At 41.6% G+C, this 21,439-nt stretch overlaps 1 protein-coding gene across 2 annotated transcripts in view; it reads left to right on the forward strand.

Moving 5' to 3' along the window:
* lrp4 (low density lipoprotein receptor-related protein 4) overlaps positions 1-21,439 on the forward strand; it is a 111,002-nt gene that overhangs the window by 34,072 nt on the left and 55,491 nt on the right. For both annotated transcript variants that reach the window (XM_086294398.1, XM_086294399.1), the window contains exon 2: positions 14,039-14,185. In XM_086294398.1, the coding sequence (XP_086150524.1) occupies positions 14,039-14,185 (147 nt within the window). The remainder of the gene's footprint in view (positions 1-14,038; positions 14,186-21,439) is intronic.

A 21,439-nucleotide genomic window follows, 5' to 3' on the forward strand; every position in this document is an offset into this window, starting at 1 on the left:
TTGAGCTGAAGGAGACAGGAGAGTTTCACACGCCACTCGCAGGCATCCTGCTGGGCAGCCCCGGAAGGGGGCTATTGCTGCCGGTAAAGAAGGCCTGGTCATAGGGATAAATTACTGTGAATGGAGGGGTCTGTGTTTGCTGTTTTCTCCTCTTTTCTAAAAGGAGCCAGAGAGGGAAAGAATTCAACCCCAACCACAGGTTGTCCGCTTCGCTTCTGGAAAGCCTCTGCCTTCCAAGTCACCAATTTAACATCCCTCCACCCCCATCGCCCTAAAAAACTCTCCGCTCTCCCACCGCCTCTGGAATGCTTCAGGGGTTTGTTGTCCCGTAGGGTCCAGGGTGGCTGTCCTACAAGGTTTCTAAACATTTAAGATCTTCTTCATTGGAGAAGAGGAGGATAGAAAATGAATCCAAATAGGGCTGTGCGATATGACCAAAATCTCATATCCTGATATAAGACCTCTATCTTCCCGATAGAGCTGGGCGATATGAGATTTTTTCATATCACGATATGTTTTTTTCATTTCAGGCGATAACGATATCTATCACGATATAAGCCAAATAACTATATTTGTAAGATTTAAATGTGCCGTTGCTCACAAATAAAATGTGAAATAATCAGCAGCTTGTTTTTATTTAAATATTTATTTCCCATAATAAGTTCAACAGGGTAGATGTACTTAAGGAACATGAGACTTTTTCAGATAAATAAAGGCAAATATTGCAAACTACACAAAAGGCAGCAGCTAAAGCGTTTAAGTTTCAAAATAGAACAAACGAAACAGACTAAATTGTCAATTCCACTTAGAAACAAAATATTAATTCTAAAAATAAATCTTAGTTTGTTTTACAGAAGAACAGACAAAACTGACTAACTTTTGTCAATATCAAATAAACTGAGAACTAAAAGGAAATTCTCAATCTCTCCTTGTTGTATAGCTGAGCTTTTCAAACAGTTTTAACAGTTACTTTAGTCTGACAAAAGCCGAATGACGAATTAGCGCTTCCAGTCAGAGACTGAGGCTACGTCCACACGTACACGGGTATTTTTGAAAACGGAGATTTTCCGTTTTCGTTTTAAAAAATAATCCCGTCCACACATAAAGGCAGAAATGAAGGAAAACGCTGCTATGAACATGCCAAAGCAGCAGGTGGCGCTAGATTCCTAACCGTGCAGAAATGTTGGCCAATCAGAAGTCTAGAAGCTTCGGTGGGAAAAAGTAAACAAAGCTGGGGCATAGAAGCAGAACCGAGTCGTATGTGTGGAGGGACTAACTGTGTGTATATGTAAGCATTTAAACACTGCAGAGAGTAGAATTAACAGTAACAGTATTGTAGAAATTCATTTCACCGAAACAATAACGTGGCGCACAGTGTGACGCATGCACCAGTTTATTGTATTTCCAGACTTGCTTTCGGCACAATTTACAGTGCACGCTACTCTGTTTTTTGTCAGACTTGAAATAGCCGAAATACCTTCACACTACGGAACTTCTATGGCTCTTCCGTTCAACAATCTCTCCGGCATTGGAACCATCATCTGTTTTCTCTTCGGTCACGCTCGGTTGATTTTTCTAGTCGGCACACTCATTTCCTCCATTACGCGCTGGCTCCATTACCCGCTGGCTGCTTCCCAAACAAACACACGTGCGGCTTGGCACTTGTGCTGTACGTAACAAGTCACGCGACGTGACGCTGCGGCTGTGATTGGTTCGGCTCTGCGCTACTTAATTTGGATTGGCTGACCTTTTTTTTTTTTTTTTTTTTTTTTAAGAGGACAAGAGTGGCGAGGTCTATCGCGATAGCTTAATTTCTCTATCGAGTAAAAGTTATATCGCGATACATATCGTTATCGTTCTATCGCCCAGCTCTACTTCCCGATAACGATATAAATCACAAAAATTTAACATTTTCTGTAAATTCTGTGAATCTCGGGCAGCTTGACTTGCGTGAAGTGTTTCCAGCTGGGCGTCATGTACCTGGAGTCGAGTGTTTTAACTGATGCATGAAACTATACATTTTTAGACATAAGTTTAATGGCCACTGTTTGTGAGTATTTATTACACGGCATGCTGTGGGGAAAAACCTTTACCGTCGTTGTTGCTAACGACAACGCATAAAAACAGACGCTTGTCCGTCTGTGGTGTGGTTATATTAAATATAAGAGAAAGAGAGAGAAATTAATATAGCCACTACAGTGACCATCAAAACGATGAAAAAATATTGCCGTAAACAGTTTATTTTGCAACACCACGAAACAAACGATAGTGTAAAATGAAACGATATATCATCTGATATATATCGTTATATCAAACAGCCGTAAATCCAAATGATATTCAGAGAATCGCCGATATTGTCAACAAATTTTTGGCCTACCTAGTGAGAGTATGATTTTTACTTAGTCTGTCTAGTTTACATCAAACTCTTTATTTCACTAATAACTAGAGATTTCATTGGCTGGCGCAGACGCTGAATGATATCTAGAACCACCACTGGTTAGCCTGCCAGTATGGCAATGTGCAACGGGAAGGGCCTATGTTTACTGAACTAAACTTTCAAAATAAGAGCATTGATTTATTGTGTAATAAAACCATGGATAGTGTTATTTTCTTGGATGGGGGGGGGGAGTCCAGCTGTTTTCAAATCTGTGTTGACTAGTATGACTGGTAATCAGAGATTTAATTGCCAGACTGAGTCTTGCCCAGAAATAAGTGTCTTTTACATGTGTGTCTTTGTTTGAAGCCTCCTAATATGGCAGCTCACTTTAATGGCCGACCACTGGAGTGATGTAGAAAACAAAGAGTTGAATTTACGGAGTCTGGCAAACTCTCACTCGGAGATCTGAAATTTTACAAGCCCAATTTTTGCCCCAAATCCCAAATGTTAACATCATAGAGGCTCTGGTGCCAGTGTGGGGGAGGTTAGTGGAGCCCTTCATGCTGCGTCAGTTTATAACTGGATATTACAGAGCTGGACCCCAGCGCCTGCTCTCCTCATCCAGTCAAAGCCCATAAAGTGAGTTACAGCTTGCCCACATGGAATAATCTCCTCTTATTACACTTATCCCTTCAGTGTGAGTTCACATTCACAGACATGGACAGAACTGAGCTGCTAATACTGATCTGGCATGAGGCACTGCCTTGAAGTCTGTTCGAGAGAGTGCTGTGCTTGTTTGGTGCGTTACACATCTCAAATGAATGTTTGTACAGATGACAAAATTAGCTGGCACTGGCTACATGTGTAATTTATTCAGGTGCTCTGATGTGTGCAGCGGCAGAATTAAATGGGGCATGGGTAAAATATGATCTGCGTGTACAGTTTGATGAATTGGGGGTGTTGCACAGAAGGGTGAAGATCAGGTGTTTTTCTCCAGGCAACTCGTGTAGCGCAAAGAAACTGACTCCACTGGATTGGATGTGATCTCGTTGCATACAAGCAGAAATAAAAATATGTAAAACTTCTGCTGAGAGTTTTCAGACTTTAGACAGCCATTTTACGTCGTCCGCATATCTGAGTATATTCTGCCTATACTCTGGATTACCTACAACGGTGGGTTCAGCTATTTTGATTTGAGCTAAGTAGGGTCTGCCGCTTCTATTGGCTGGAAACATGGAAAGTGGATCACTTGGTTTAGCTTCAGGGTATTTTTTTTTTTTGTTTGTTTGTTTTTTCAGATTTGCATACTTTGGTATAGATATGTTATTCTGTTAAATTTTGTTTTGAGTAGTAATGTATGCACCATGAACACAGCACTGGCCGGATGTCATTCTGTTCCCCTCAGGGCCAGACTTTGGCCCTGACGTCCTGTCTTATCTCGTCTTGGCTTCAGTTGCCATTCCGCAAATATTTAGCGAGTTTCACAACTTGGTGTACTGTTTTTCACCTGACAGATGTAATATAGTACTGAAAAATTCCTCACGCTGCCAGAGTCCAATCTTTGAACTTTGTCAGGAGAGCTGTGAAACTGGTACTGAAGAAGGGTTACTATTTTCTTAACCATCAAACCCTAGTTCTTTAGCCAGCCAATGGCTTGAAGGCTACCAGTTTAAAATGCTGTGGGTACTCAGGAGCCATGATCATTAAAATATTTCAGTTGATTAACTGTTGAATTGACTAATGAACACTGGTAATAATGCCAACTCAGAGGCCTGTAGGGAGGACCTCTACATATAATGATTAGTGGAAAACCACATATATACTGGAATGGCTATTAAAAATTGAACCCCGGCTAGCAAATGGAACTCTTCTCGGGAAGGAAAGGGGGGCTCATTTGATGCTGTGACCTGTGAATCACTGGCAGAGGCCCCTGTTGGGGGATTTTGGTGTTTGGAATGAGTATGATTTGAATTGTGTGTGTGTGTGTGTGTGTGTGTGTGTGTGTGTGTGTGTGTGTGTGTGTGTGTGTGTGTGTGTGTGACAATGGGAAGAGGGGGGCATGTCAGTTGGCCAAAGAGTCAATCTGTGGATTAGAGCAGGCTTGGACACCAAGTGCTAGCTCAGCACATTACCCAGCAAGTGCAGCGTTCACAGCCAGAGACAGAGCTCAGAGCTCTGCTGTGTTTACACTGTCGGACTTGACACATGCATGCACACATGCACAGACGCACGCACATTCAAACAGTCCTATCGGTGCTAAAGCCACGACACGATTTTATGCTCTCACTCTAACTGCAGCGATGCTCTTTAATCTGTAGACGTGAGAAACTGCTGAACCTTTTCTTCAAACCTGTCATTTAGTGCCAGAAAATTATTGATTATACTTTTCCAGGTATATTTAACCTCTCATTAACCCCCCCCCCCCCCCTCCATTTTCTGAGAATGAAAACCTGCATGATTGGTCTACTAGTGGATACTGCCTCTTGCTTTTATTTTGAAGGTTCAGTTGCTCCTATGTAGCTAGCCTTGGCCCTTCTCTGTAGTTTCTCTCATCCTCTGACTTGATGTGTTCCACCTGCACCAGCTTGGATTGCAACTGCTGAACGACTTCACGAGGGGTTCCTCAGAGCTGACCCCGGCTGCAGAGGAGAACAAAACTATTGTCGCTAGCTGCTGGTGGAGATGGCATCCAATGAGAGACAGGCAGCAATTATTGATTGTTATTTCCACAGGAGCATCTTTTTATATGATTTCAATTATTTGAAAGCACTGCAAGTGCCCTTTCTTTTGTGCAACCTTTTCATCTCAGCGGAATTGTTCACACTGCTGCTTTTAAACAAGCCAACCAGATTTTCACTCTCTGTGTCTTTGCCCTCCTCTATGACTCCACACACAACACTGTTGCTTTCTCACCCACTCTTCATAAAAACACCACAGGAGTCCTCCCACACAGGCCTACAACTGTCAGACCTGCAGCTCTTCTTCTGCCTTGCCTGTGTTTCCACCATTCTGTGCAACGGCTTCATTATCACCGTCAACTCCTTTCAGCACACGTGTGTCACCCTTGTGGAGAAACTCTCATCCGGTTTCCCATCAAGCCTCAAAAACATCTTTGTAGTGAAGGAAATGGAGGAAATGGAGGTTGTCCTGATGGATTTTTCAAGTGTTTTTGCTTTGATTACTGCACTGAATCCTTATGTCATTCAAATCCTGTACATAACACATGATATATGAACGCATGCACACAGTTATTGGGACCCCAAACCACATAAGTGCAGTGCCGAGCAGCCGGAGTCCTCACAGTACGGTTTCAGCCTCAGAAAATGAAATGTATAGTACTGCACACACTCCCTGTAAAAGGAAATCTCCTTTTCTCTTTTTCAGTGAAGAAAACAAACTTACATGTATCCTCCCCCACCTCATGTCCACTCACATGCCTGTTCAGCGGCCGTCCACTCATCCCTGGCCAAGAGAGTTATCTTTGAAGTGACTTCAGAGGGAGACTGCCGACTGGCCTTGCATGACATTGTCTGTGTGTGTGTGTTTGTGGGTGAATGTACTGTACACAGCTTCCCTCTATAGCCTTTAATTTATAAAACTTCACCGGCAACAGGGTAATGTTCACTGTGTGTGTCATTAAGTTGAATTGGTTCATTTTATGGGAATGAAAGACAGTATCCACCCACATGCTTTTAGGTGACATGTAGTTATTAGGCAATGATTGGCTAAGTGTATACACACACACACACACACACACACACACACACACACACACACACACACACACACACACACACACACACACACACACCTCTTGCTGAGTTATGTTATAAAAAAGTGACTGAGAGCTGCAGTGTGATAAGACTGGTGTTATTAATGAAAGTCTGAGATGAGCAGGCGCGAAAAGAACCCCGCTGCTGGACCAACTGCCTCGTTTTCAGACAGTCCTGCCTGTCTCTGTGCGCGTGTGTGCGCGTGTGTGTGCGCGTGTGTGTGTGTGTGTGTGTGTGTGTGCGCGTGTTACTGAGCAAACCAGGAGGATGAGCTGGTGATGACGGAGCTGTCCAGAAAGATTTGACGTCAGCTCTAAGCTTGTTTGTCTGCTACTTTGTTTACATACTCGAGTGCACAAACTGGATGTTGACAGCATTTTAAGCTTATAAAGCTTTGCATATATATGACTTCTCAAACATGTTGTTCCCCACACTTGTTTTTTCCTTTCCCCAGCACGGTTCAACATGTGTTGCTGTGGTTACGGCTTGCCACATCAGGGCGGTCTGACCTACAGTCGGCAAATTAGTAGGTGGAGATGAGCCGATGTTAAGGAGAGGTACTGGCAGGGATGATGAGCTGTTCGGCATCATGAAGCCAGGTCAGCATAACCCGGAGCCATGGTGACCACAGAGAATTCAGTGAATGTGTTCTTTGAGTGTTGGTAGCAGCTTTACAGCTTCCATATGCCGTGAAAGAGAGAGATCCAGATCACGAGAAAGGGCTCATAGCCTGAGGTACGCAGTTTATATTCATAAATGCACCACTAATCGATTTCTTTCTATGAGTCTAAAAACTGAAAGGTAATAAATCCTCTGAGAATGATCATCAAGTCTTTATGGACCATTTTGAACTTTTTAAGTGTATTGTTTTGGTTTTACGGGCCATTTAATGTGCGGTTCAGTTTCACCACTGTCATCGGCCGTGTTTTCAGCAGCGGCCGCAGAAAACAAAAAGTATGAGCCACCTGTCCCAGACCAGACGGCGGAAAGTTACCAGATAGCCAGAAAAGTGGATGAGACCAAAGCGGAGCTGAAAGTGCAGCTGTTATCTGATTTACTATCATCACATGGGCAGGAAGAAGCTGAATTGATTGTCTGCGTGACACCCTGTAACAGCTCGACCAATCTGTTGTACTGAAGAAGCTTTCCTTTTGCAGAAAGGTGGGAAAAGAAACAACGCTTTCTAGCAGCAAATATTACCGTAATTCCCGGACTGCAGAGCGTACCTGATTAAAAGCCGCATGCTCTAATTTTAGAAAGAAAATCAATTTTGTACTTGTACAGGCCGCACCGGATTTTAAGCCGTATGCGTTTCACTCGTAATATGAGATATTTACACAGAAATATTACACGTGAGGATTTTTAACATTTAATTTAATCCGTAAGGTAACATAAACGTTATGGTAACATACAAAAAATGCTTTTTTTTCCTCGAACAGCGCCTGTAACACGGCTACCTTTACTGATACATACGTATACTTAACACACAAATTACGTTGCTTATGTTTTTTTACGCAACAGTGCACAAACAACATTACAACGTCTCTTAACAACCGGTAAAAATATATACCGTATATATACTACTTATCAATTTTATTGCTCTACTGTTACCAGGCAAAATGTTTTTGGCCGCATGGGAAAAAAATGCATTAGCCGCACATCAGTATAAGCCACAGTGTTCACAGTGTGGGGGAAAAGTAGCGGCTTATGACCCGAAAACTACGGTACTTTTCTGCTCTGATCTTGTCTTGTTCACAGATTATCAAATTATAGACATTCAGATTTTTTTTCTTTTAAAGGTAATAACCATCTGGTTGAATCTGTAGAGCGTGTAAATTTGATTTATGTTCTTTCAGACACTTTTGTATTGGGATATAAAGCCAATTTAAATAGAAGATGGGATTGAAATGGGATGAAATTAAAACTCGGATAAGCTTGTATATGCTAGAAAAAAAGATTACTTACTGCAGAAATATTACTGTGTACTAAGGATGGGTCATTTAGGCCTAGGAAAATCCGAATATACTGATAATGAAGTTTGTCTCCCTCAGGAAGCCAAAACAGCATTGCAGCTCTCTTGTTCTCTGTCAGTCATGAATGAGAACCACTGCAGGTGAACAGCTTTTCCGTGTATGCAAGCAGTCAGGCGTCTCATTCTGTCCGCAGTCTCACGCGGCGAGGAGTGACGAATGCTGGACGCTGTTGGCCGACAGCAAGCCGGTACGCCAGTTGTGTCCATTCTCAGTATGCAGCGCTGCGCAGTGCTGCATGAATGTGGCCGGTTTTGGATGGTTCGGGCTGAACAGTTGCTGACACGCTGAGTCGCAGCTGTTTCTCTCTTAAGCTGTGCTTTTACAGCGCGGCACCAGCAGCCGAAGGGTGGCAGGAAGAACAGAAGACGCACACAAAAGGCCGGACTCCTTCCTTGTGCGCTCCCCTCCTATACTCTGCATCAGATGATTCACCCCCACCAACCCCCATCCCTCTGCCCAAACCCAATTTCCTGCTTATCACTTTTTTACAGCCACGCACTCGCGCACTGCAAAAAAGATACCGCGCCGACCCTCCAGGTAGACTCCAGGGAGGTCCACGCCTAATTAACTGGCAGCCTTTTGACATTGTTCAAAGCATGTGGCCACCCGCTCTCCAGGCCAGAGTTACCATTGTGTGTTTTGGCCCAACTGCTCTCTCTTCAACACTTCACACTCGTCATTGAGCTATTTAACAACAGCAAATTGTAAAATGGTGAAACATAGCTTGAATATACCACCTGGTTAGATCTGAGGCTCTCGCGCCACCCCAGCTTCCGGCTCGGTCCTTGCTGTAGGTGGGTCTGGGTTTAAACATGGCATCCACGTTGGTTTGTGGGATTTTGTCTGTGTTTACCTTTTTGGGGACCACCTGTCTTGTTCCATACCAGGCCTGTTTAGACAGTGTAAGGCCATAGTGACCGGCAGTGGAGGATCTTTGGTGGTCTTTGGTTTCTTTTTCTCTGCCTGCGGTCTTTTTTTTTTTTTTTTTCTTTCCTGAGTCACAACTCACACACTGGGCTCTACCAGCAGCAGGTGATGGGAGAGATTAATTATCTGTGTCTCTGCTCAAAAATGACTGTCAAACCAATCCACAGAGCGGGATATAGCTTAAAAATATCTACATGTACATTTAGACCAACATCTATCCTTGAGTAACACTAAACAAAGCAAAGCTTCTGCTACACACACACACACACACACACTCACAATCACCCACACAATCACAGTCACAATCCAGATTCTCTTTGTTGGAAACCTTTTGAAAGTCTACAAGTTTGATAATATCAAGGAATTTCCCTAAAAAAAGTTGATACTGGTTTTGGAGCTTTCTGTGTCTGAAACTTGTTGCTATCAGTTTTCCAAACTCACATTTCAGGTGATTATACTGTACGTGCTCCTCAGCCTTTATTCAGATGATGTATTGTTGCTAAACTTGTGCTTACAACTCAAAGTGATCCTCTGTCTTTAGAAAACAGCCCAGCTTGTGATCTGCTATCTGTGTGATTCATCAGAGGCTTGTCATGCTGGCGCTCTTGAAAGCACCGGCCTGCTAGGCCTGGCTGCTGCATAGTGTTTGTGTTTGTTTTGTTACTTTTTTTTTGTCTGCAGCCTTACATAACAATCTAGGGGTGATGATTCCCTCTTTATTTTCCTGCTAGGTTCACCCTCTCATTATAGACGGTATAAATGTCTTTTTGTATGCCCTCTGACCGAGCATTTACCCGTCATCATAAGCCTCATCGAGGAACATCGGCATCTTCTTCGGTTCATACATTTTTGGTTTTAAAGTTGTGATTACTTTCACTGACGGGGTTACACGAACGTTTGCTGTATTTACTGGCATTTAACCCTTAAGATTTTATTTTTTCCATTTTGCTCCATGTTCACATCAGTTCACAGGATGAACATTAGATGACTTGATTTTCTGGTTTGATAGCTTTGTGTGTCAAGGGTATTAGTACCATAAAGCACATTTGCTACACCTCAGCAGTGTGACTTTTTGTTTGTGACATAGTGTTGGCAACATTGTAAAACAACGGCTCTTATATTACAGGAACATGTGATACAGTCTTTCCTTCACCAGAACTCTTTCAGTCTACAGGCAGTTTTTGTCCAGTCTGACACTGAAATATTGATGATGTTACTGTGTCTGTATCTGAACATTTTCTAGACTGCCACACCATCTAAGCCAGGGGTGGGCAATCTCAGTCCACGAGGGCCGGTGTCCCTGCAGGTTTTAGATGTGTCCTCGAACCAACACAGCTGATTTAAATGGCTAAATTAGCTCCTCAACATGTCCTGAAGTTCTCCAGAGGCCTGGTAACGAACTAATCATGTGATTCAGGTGTGTTGACCCAAGGTGAGATCTAAAACCTGCAGGGACACTGGCCCTCATGGACTGAGATTGCCCACCCCTGATCTAAGCGGTTGGAAATATGTGAGACTGTGTAAGACAGTGTGGTTGATTGCTTCCTGCTATAGTCAATAAGTTTCTTTGGCTGCGGTTGAAGCCAGTGACCTATGCTTTTCAAAGTATGTTTGACAAATGTGCGGCCTGTGATGTGGTTTCATGTTGACAAGACTTCTGCTCCAGCTCGCACACTTTAATTTAGCTCAGTACAAGCCCACACTCACATCTGAGTAAAATACGCATAAGCTTAACGCTACAAAGCCAATATAAGTGATCCGTGTCAACCTGAAAAGTTTAACACGGGGAGTTTCAGACCCCAGTCTGTCCAGCAGACAGGTAGTCTGTCTTTGATAGCCCCATTTTGTTTTTTTCTGAGAGTAAATGTCCCACTCCTAGGGTCTGAGGACTGTAGGAATTATAGAGCATTCATGAAAATGAAAACAAATGTAACAGGATGTAAATGAAGAGTTGTCTAGCAGAGGGTAAGGAAGAGGGGGGAATAATGGAGGTATCTGAGGGGAAAGTGTGAAGAGGAGATGATGGAAAGACAAGAATGAGGCGAAAGAAAGGGAGAGAGGGAAATGAAAAGAAAGAGGCCATTAATTTAGTGCTGTGGGAGGGATCTGAAGGTTACTGAGCTCTCTCTGCCAGGCCCTCCTGGGTTGACTGATGCCTTTGTGAGGAGGCCAGGAACCACACACACACATACGCACACACATTCGTATGCGTGCTCCAAGAAACTTTGGGTTTGTTGCGGCAGGCCAGCTTCAGCAAAACAGACGTGTACATACGCACACACGCGCGCGCACACACACACACACACACACACACACACACACACACACACACACACACACACACACACACACAGATGGCCATTAATGGGCTTCAAAGTGAGAGCAAAACGGGAAACCTTTATTTATTTCCTCCCCTGGTTATGGTTTGCTGTGATGTGTCTGAAGATGTGGTGTCTTTTTTTTCTTCCTTCTTTTCCTTTTTTGTGGTAGTAAATCAGACCCAGTGTTTATTGGTATACAGATGCCCAGTGTATGACATAAAAGGATAGTAACTGATATTTATATTCGATCCATCTAATCAACCGTGTTGCAACAGAGATAAATTGAAGATGTTTTATAGATCAAAATTTTCTTTGCTTTTTTTAAGTTCAGTGTAGATTTTATTGGTTATTTTGTAGTTTACTTGTAGATTCTGAGCTTTACAGTATAATACCGTCATCTGCTTACTACTGTATTTTTATTTTAGTATTTCCATGTTATTTTTTCATAAAAATGTTATTACTATTTAATATTTTAATTGCTGTATGCCTATATTAATAAAACCGCCTATTCCCGTGCTTAACAATGTTCTGAATCAGCATGTCTACATTCAGTGTACCGTAAATATAATTCTTTTTCCTTCTTGGACCGCCACAAGATACAAGCTTTGACATTCTCTTTGACTCGTGTGTGGGACCACTGGTGTATTCAACATTGCAGTAACCACCCTAAAAATAAACTGGCTGCTGTGATAAATTGCTGTAGCGGTCACACTGGCAAATTGCTAACTAAATGTAAGCTAGCTAAATGCCATGTAACTGAAAAAAAATATTGATGAGTAAATTATTTGAAGTATAACTTTTGCACCTTTTTGCAAAAAATATGCAAAAGTTTTTTGCACTCGGCAGTGTGCAAGTTTCCACAATTGAAGCAACCGCCTGCTTGGTTTGCTATAATGTTGTCCCCTGCTCTTTTAGATGTTTTGTGTTTATTTACGCAGGGATATTTGAGGGAATGTATAATTGGGTGCACTGAAGATGGAGACTCAACTCTGACTTGAGAGAAAAGCCACGGTATATACTGTAATGCTACATATTAGCTTGGTATTACAGTTCAGTGTTCAATTGTGTTCTGAATAGAAATGTAAATTTCACATTTACATTTCTCGTATGTTATTTGCATATTTATTTATTACTCTTTTTACAGCATATGTTTTGTAACAATAAAAGTTGAGCTTGTTACAAGAGATTGGTCATAAACACTGGAAGGCTGTCTCAGTCCACTGAATGGGGATTCAATAGTTCAGAACATGCTCATTTCACTGATAGTCGACCTAAAAAGAAAAACCTAAACATAATAAACTCCAGTCTTTAGTCACATTTTAGTGATTTCTCTGTCAGATGAGTAAATTGACTAAATTATCAGTTTTTAGCACACAGAACTCATCAATCACTTTGTTAATCATTAGTGTCAGTACAGTCCAACAACAATGCATATTTCACTGTCAGGGGTTTTGTTTTGTTTTTTGAGGAAGAAACTTCAGGGGGAAAATTTACTCAGTCACTTGTTGATGCTTTTAAAAGACACCCATCCTACTTATCACAGAGGATTTCAGTTGGAAACACCACAGGACATGTGTACACATACAGATGTTCTAAACATCATCGCTCTCAGGAGCTGAAATGAGTCAGACTTTCTGTGTATCGTAGCTTGTTTTGTTGTTGTTTAGCTCACTTTAAACTTAACAGTAGACTTTACTCCCCGAGACTCTCTCCCGCATATTAAGCCCAGTTCAGCTGAAAGCAACACGTGGCCTCTGCATCACCACATAGCTTAGATATTTCAGTAAGGCATATGTGTTGAGAGGAGATGGTCTCAGCTTTTCAAATGCACAATCACACATCCTTGAAAAGTTTAATTACTCTGTCATTTTGGGAGCTGAAAATCTTCGAGATGCTTGGCCTCGCTGACTTGATATAACACGACCCTTTTAGCTTATTTTACTTTATTCTATATCAAAGTGGTTTGTGAGAGGGAGGACTAAAGATTTGCACGTGAAACCTTTTCCAAATCAAGGATATTAAAACACTAAAAACAACAAATATATTCAGTATGTGTTGAATAACTGAGTGACTAACCATTGCAGTGCTGTATGTGTATACCAAGGCACTGATGTGCTTCTGTTATTTCTGCAGCTAAGGAGCGTCTTTTTACATGAGCAGCACAGTCTTTCGATCACTCTGTAAAATAGATATGACAGATATCAGAGCATAAAATTCAGAAGCAAGGTTATACTGAATCTATTCAGAGTCCTAGTTTACTGTGTTTACTGTTAAAGTTTACTGTTGAGAGTTATGAAACAGAAAATTACATTAAAGTGAAAGAAACTGTGTTTTTGTTTATAACAAAAAACTGTGGCATTCTCAGGCTTTTATCCAACATACTAAGCAGGGAGCAGCTGAGGAGTGTCAAGATTAAAGCGAGAAACAAAGCAGGAGGTCACGGGCAGGGATAAAAGTCCCTGTCTCAATACTTTACAGTTATTATGTATATCTGGCAGAATCATTTTGTGGTAATATGAATTCCAGTGCCTGAGTTAACCTGAGCATGTGCGATAAACTCTAATCTTCTCTTCGTGTGTGTGTGTGTGTGTGTGTGTGTGTGTGCAGGAGTTCAGGGCAGCACTGAGTGCTCATGTGGGAGGAACCACTTTACGTGTGCGGTCAGTGCATTCGGGGAGTGTACCTGCATCCCAGCCCAGTGGCAGTGTGACGGAGACAACGATTGCGGGGACCACAGTGACGAGGATGGATGCAGTGAGTCTTTGTTTCTCACTTTATTTTTTTTTTGCTGTTGGTATCATCCTCAGTTTCTCTTTTCTCTCTCTGCTTATTCATCTACCATGAGGAGGAAAAAGAAACAGATAAATAAAATCGCATAAAGACTCAATGACCGTGTTAAACTCACCTCATTGATGGGCACGTGGTTGTTGATGAGGAGGCATTGAAGTCAAAGCACTGCATGTTTAGTAAGTCGCCTGTGACAGTAATCCAAGTGTGTCCCTCTGAGTTTTTCATTTCAAAGACACTGTAAATTTGCCAAATATATTTTATACAATCTGTCGGTTTTTAAGTTAAGCGTTATTTTTTTATACTTACCATAAAATGTTTTTTCCTCAAATGCTTTCCTTAGGTAGCCAAACTTCTGAAATCTTAACAAGCATCTGAAGAAGATTTTTACCTGATTATTAAATTAATTGAAATAAAAAGACATTCTCAATACTTTGAGCACTTGAACATTTTTGATACTTTTCTTAAAACATTTCTTTTTTCCATTGTAATGAACTTGTATTTACGTAATTTGTTGTAATGTAATTTCCCTTTTAAAGGTTTAATTTAAATCTAGATCAATTTTCTAAGCTGTTACGTCAACCAGCGTGCCAGATGCGGTTCTAAAGAGTAAATCAGCTATTCCCGACTGAATATTATGCATGAGCCCCATGAGCAAGGCATTAAAATCCCATCACTTAACCAAGACTCTGGTTGTTCTTGGCAGGTCTCTGGCACTAATTTCACATAACTGGATGATTTCTGAATTTTTCTATAAATGTAGAAATGTTCTCAGGCAGAGGCTTTTTTTCCCTCCATAAAAAGTAAAAAAAAATCTGTAATTGAACCCATATGGATCCCATCATCACCCGGTGAAACGGTGAATGGGTCACTGGTCAGGTGGGGTAGTACTTGTGAGCCAGACGCTCTGCTTGGTGTATGCCCCGTGCAGAAAAATGCTTGAGTGACTTTTGGCAACAGATGAAGTTTGGCTGGAGGGGAAGTCTTGGCAGCTGAGGCAGACAGGAGTATTCTCTTGTAGAGCATGTCAGTTTGTCAAGTGGAGGAGATCTCCACAGCATTTTTTTCTTTTTTTAAACACCGGTGTATTGGTGTGAAATGTCAATGCGAGTCTTCTCTTTTTCTTTCTCCTCGCCTGCTCACAGCGGAAAAAAGCAAGCTGCCCTTTTATTTGAGACTTCCCCAACCTCCTTTAGAGCTGCGTGGTTGTTTGTGTATGTGCTGATATGCTTTCTCCATCAGTCTTCCTCTGTCATATTAAGCTAGTTAGAGGTTGGGAGAGGCGTTATTGATCTCTGGCCAGTTGAATATTCAGTGTGTCAGATTGCCGTGTATTGATCTGCATCTTGTTACTTATTTAAGGAGACGCATGGAAGCAGCTGACAGATATCAGAGCATCTAGCTGGACCTTTCTAATCCATTAGTACTGTCTGATCGATCCTCTGCTCCACCGCTCTGTAGTTCCACGCTGGTTCTCTTGGATTCTGTCCAGTCAATATCATAATCGCAATTCTCATATCACATAGATTTTGTATTGTTGTAGTAGTCAGCCATTAAAAACCGTAGATACTGTCAAGCAAACGCACCGCTTCTTCTTGCTACTGCATCCACTAGATCAATGATCACATCACATATCAACTTAATGCAGTTCAGTTTTCCAACAGCGAAGACTACAAATCATGAAACAAAGTATCACTTTTTTCCCTTGATATATGCCTGTATTTATAGTTTAGAAACACTGAATACTTTATAATATTTAGAATCTATTTTCTCCTTGGCACTGCAACAAGTCTTAACAATTATTAGACTTTTACTTAAGTCATGTTGTGTTAGCACTGCAACAGATTAGTGACCTGTCCAGGGTGTACCACGCCTACCTATGTCAGCTGGGATAGCCACTAATTTATTTCTATAGCAACAACACACTTTTGCAAGATTCGCAACATTGCAAGGTAAAGACCCTACAATAATACTATTTCCTCCTTCTTTGTGTAGGTTCCTCCCTTGTCAATTTAGGTTTATTTGTAGTTTATTTAGCACCTCTGCTCAGCCTGCTTCAGTTTCTCTAGCAGCTGAAGCCGGTACGACTGGTCCAAACTGCTTGATAACTGGAAGAAACGCATACATCCATGGAAAGTTGCCTACTTAAATGAACACTTTGAAATAACACATAGTTGATGAGTTGTGTTAACAAGAATGCGTCCTGATTGGCTGCGTCTCCACTAGCACCGCAAGTCGTACAGCTTTAAGCGATCACAACTCCCAAATTCTGACATTAAATTTATTGTTTCATCTTTATTGAAATCTGATCTGTATTCCAAATATCAGACGAGAGTACATTCATCAAAGACAGGCGCTTACACTCACTCCCTCAGATAAAGAGCATATTTGTCTTAGAGTGTCTTCCAGTTCTGAGATTATTGTTCTGCTAACTAAATTATGCATTTTCTCAAGTAAGTAAGATTTCAACGACTTTTTGAAATGTAATAACATATTTTTGTGTGGCTGAAAACCCCACAGTGCAGGCCACTTAGAAGCAAGTGTTTGCACGTGTATTTGTGTTCATGTGGCATGTAACGCTGCCTCTACAGGGAGTGCAGAATTATTAGGCAAGCTGTATTTTTGAGGAATAATTTTATTATTGAACAACAACCATGTTCTCAATGAACCCAAAAAACTCATTAATATCAAAGCTGAATGTTTTTGGAAGAAGTTTTTAGTTTGTTTTTAGTTTTAGCTATTTTAGGGGGATATCTGTGTGTGCAGGTGACTATTACTGTGCATAATTATTAGGCAACTTAACAAAAAACAAATATATACCCATTTCAATTATTTATTTTTACCAGTGAAACCAATATAACATCTCCACATTCACAAATATACATTTCTGACATTCAAAAACAAAACAAAAACAAATCAGCGACCAATATAGCCACCTTTCTTTGCAAGGACACTCAAAAGCCTGCCATCCATGGATTCTGTCAGTGTTTTGATCTGTTCACCATCAACATTGCGTGCAGCAGCAACCACAGCCTCCCAGACACTGTTCAGAGAGGTGTACTGTTTTCCCTCCTTGTAAATCTCACATTTGATGATGGACCACAGGCTCTCAATGGGGTTCAGATCAGGTGAACAAGGAGGCCATGTCATTAGTTTTTCTTCTTTTATACCCTTTCTTGCCAGCCACGCTGTGGAGTACTTGGACGCGTGTGATGGAGCATTGTCCTGCATGAAAATCATGTTTTTCTTGAAGGATGCAGACTTCTTCCTGTACCACTGCTTGAAGAAGGTGTCTTCCAGAAACTGGCAGTAGGACTGGGAGTTGAGCTTGACTCCATCCTCAACCCGAAAAGGCCCCACAAGCTCATCTTTGATGATACCAGCCCAAACCAATACTCCACCTCCACCTTGCTGGCGTCTGAGTCGGACTGGAGCTCTTTGCCCTTTACCAATCCAGCCACGGGCCCATCCATCTAGCCCATCAAGACTCACTCTCATTTCATCAGTCTTAGAAAAATCAGTCTTGAGATATTTCTTGGCCCAGTCTTGACGTTTCAGCTTGTGTGTCTTGTTCAGTGGTGGTCGTCTTTCAGCCTTTCTTACCTTGGCCATGTCTCTGAGTATTGTACACCTTGTGCTTTTGGGCACTCCAGTGATGTTGCAGCTCTGAAATATGGTCAAACTGGTGGCAAGTGGCATCTTGGCAGCTGCACGCTTGACTTTTCTCAGTTCATGGGCAGTTATTTTGCGCCTTGGTTTTTCCACACGCTTCTTGCGACCCTGTTGACTATTTTGAATGAAACGCTTGATTGTTCGATGATCACGCTTCAGAAGCTTTGCAATTTTGAGACTGCTGCATCCCTCTGCAAGATATCTCACTATTTTTGACTTTTCTGAGCCTGTCATGTCCTTCTTTTGACCCATTTTGCCAAAGGAAAGGACGTTGCCTAATAATTATGCACACCTGATATAGGGTGTTGATGTCATTAGACCACACCCCTTCTCATTACAGAGATGCACATCGCCTAATATGCTTAATTGGTAGTAGGCTTTCGAGCCTATACAGCTTGGAGTAAGACAACATGCATGAAGAGGATGATGTGGACAAAATACTCATTTGCCTAATAATTCTGCACTCCCTGTATTTGACTGATTGGATTGAGGGAAATGGATCGTAAAACCGAGAAGAGAAATTTTTATGTTATTTAACAACATTTTCCAAGTTGGTTTTCTCGACTGTTCTTGATCTGCAGGTGTGTGTGTGTGTGTGTGTGTGTGTGTGTGTGTGTGTGTGTGTGTGTGTGTGTGTGTGTGTGTGTGTGTGAGACCGTGAGAATCCAGAACGACAGTAGCCACACAGATAAACACAGAAAGATACATTGTCCTCCCTGCAGAATTGTTGCATTATAGTTTGTGTTGTTTGAACCTTAACTAATTTCTCAGCAATTTCCAGACAAAGCAGAGTTCTCCTGAATCACGCTGGAGGAATCTGTGTGTGTGTCTGTGTGTGTGTGTGTGTGTGTCTGTGTGTGTCTGAGAGAAACTCATGAAGATGGGAGTGGAGGCAAAGTGGCCTAGTGGACTGTGCCTATGAAGCTATCTGTGTAAACGTCTGATCAAATTACAATTTGGAGATCATGTGGAAACTGCAGTTCAGCTGTGGCTGTCTGTGTGTGTGTGTGTGTGTGTGTGTGTGTATCTTGCACTTGTGTTCCCCCAGATAAAGTTTCATAGCTGCACAGAGACCAAAGAGAGAGCAGAGGGGAACACAGGGGACTAAGAGGAGCATGTAAAAATCCTTGTTGTGGTTGTATGCGTGCGTGCATGTGTGTTGGATAAAATATGTGGAGTTGTGAATGTCAGTGCTGTAACTTTAGGAGCTGCTGTTGCATGAAGGTGAGAAGGAAATTGACTTTACAGCTATGGGTCTTCTCTTCACCTCCCATTACTTTGGCCTGTTTATACTGGACCATACTGGGGAGGGTGTGTTATCATAAATTTCACCTTTTTTATAAGAACACTTCTCAAGTTGTACCAGTTAGTTTGCAAGATTTGCTGCTTCACTTGCCTTTTATTAGGTTGTAAGTTGGGGCATTACAAGTAAACAAAACGCTTAGTTACAGCCTGGTACAGGAGATGGTTTTGACCTCTATGGATATTTTGCCCCTTTATAACTGCTCTGAGTGGGGGAGTTGTATTACTCATTCACTTGGATACTGGCATTGACTGGCATCTGGATACTTGGAGTCATTAAACAGGATTTGTAACTATTATTAAAAGTACACTAGTCAACCCAGTCAGGTACCAGAAGAATTAAAAAAAAAAACAAAACACTAAAGTAACCTAGACAGCTCCTGCCTCTCAGCTTCTCAGCCATGTCCCAGAAGCCTTGTCCCTCATTGTGTTCTCCAAAGACTGTTTCCTGGCTGTTTTTCACAGATGGAAAGGTTGTGTCTATATTTCACATCTGGTCGCATACTGAATTGGTTGCATAATAGCAATAGAATTGGAACATCAGCTGGTAAATCAAGTCGAGGACTTCATCCTCGGTACTTTTTCGCAGTGACAGTCTGGTACAAATGCCCACATTAAAAGAGATACTTTCTCTGAAGTTGTACTGCTTTATTTTACCCACAGTTATTCAGCTGTAAGTTTAACAGGTTTGTAAGTGGCGATCAGTAAATTAAAGTCTGTGCTAGTTTCTCAAACTTCAGAATAAAGACAAAATATCTGCATGGATGATTTTGAGCTATTGTGTAGAAATGATCGTAAAACTAACTAAAGATTTAACTAATAACTGAGCATGATTATGTTACATGTTCAAAGTGGGTGACTATTATGACAGTGTCATCAGAGGTGGTTAGTTGAAGAGCATTTTAGTGGGTCGCACATCTCAATGCCAGGATACTAATTAGCCTTGATGAAGTTTAATGAAGGCATAACTCACAGACGTTTAATCAAATTAATAACACCCCCATTCTTTCATTGACAGAGCTGTCTGAGCTCAGGGGGTGTGCTCGTCTAAATGTGGCAACATAGGCACATTTTACTATGTTTGATTGCAGGGTGTAAGTATAAGCTGTAAGAAGCATGAAGTGCTGCTCCATTGGAGGAATGTGTTTGTGTTCTTGCCACTCTAGTTTCACATCCATACAATCACACAAGAGAAGGAAGGGCATACTTTGTGAGTGTGGTTCCTATGGAAATGGCTGTAAGGGCTTATTGTGTTGAAGGTTTTCACAGTTAGATGAGGGCAAACTGAAGCAGAAAGTGAATAAAGAGGAAGTACATCATAATATCTGAAAAGAATGACACTTGCCTCGTGTTGAGGTCAGCGCGTTCACCTAACCTTCCTACTGCTCTCTTCATAAATCCACTCCCTACCTCACTGAAACTCTTGTGTCAAGAAGTGAGGGGAAGAACCTATTTGATCCTGCTTTTAAAGTTTTCAAACCTTAGTTTAGGAATTCGGAAAAAGATTTAGGAGGAAAAAAAAAAAAAAAAAAATTATGACATTTATGATTAGTTTTAAACTTTGGGCATGCACACAGGCAGCATGAGCAATGATTAAGGAGACATTAAAGGGGACTGGGTCATATTCTTGAGGGGGACCAGAAAGGTGCAGCCCTGTGGTAGAAAGAAGGATTCAGTGCCCACAGAGGCTACAGAGACGCACGTGTGTGCAGTCCAAAAGCCATCAGCAAATTGCCCATTTAGGAAGTCTCCTTGTGTAGCTCAATTGCTGACTGGTTGGAAAGTAGGCTTGAAAACAAAAGGAAATGATGGCAGGAAAAAACAAAACCATCATTGTATATTATCAATTTTTCAGGGGCTAAGCTAAACAGCTAACAACAGCATAAACATAATCAAGGATTGCCCACATTAGTTGTTGTTAATATTTTAGACATTGGCCCTTGGTGACAGTGTACAGCTGTAACATGCAAACATGGGCCTAGAAAGCTCTGCGTAGCACTTTCTGGACTACCAAATCATGTGCCAAGTACCTTGAGTGCACATGACACCAAAAAGCTCCTAAAACTTTCAGAAAAGCTGCCATTCTTTTTATTTTAGTAACCCTGATGTTATCCTTGTAGTTTTGACCTTCTTACAGTTACAGTAGCGATTTCCCACATTGGTTTCTTTGCTGCACTTCATGCTGCAGGCCTGTTAATGTTCAAGTGATCAGGCCTTGCCATAGCTGGACTGGCCGGTGGGCCGATG

This window comes from Aulonocara sp. 'chitande type north' Nkhata Bay, linkage group LG1 (genome assembly GCF_057382095.1).
Source record: "Aulonocara sp. 'chitande type north' Nkhata Bay isolate Kocher_YH1m ecotype deep benthic linkage group LG1, A_spYH_male_GT1.1, whole genome shotgun sequence".
In the NCBI taxonomy this organism is placed as follows: Eukaryota; Metazoa; Chordata; class Actinopteri; order Cichliformes; family Cichlidae; genus Aulonocara; species Aulonocara sp. 'chitande type north' Nkhata Bay.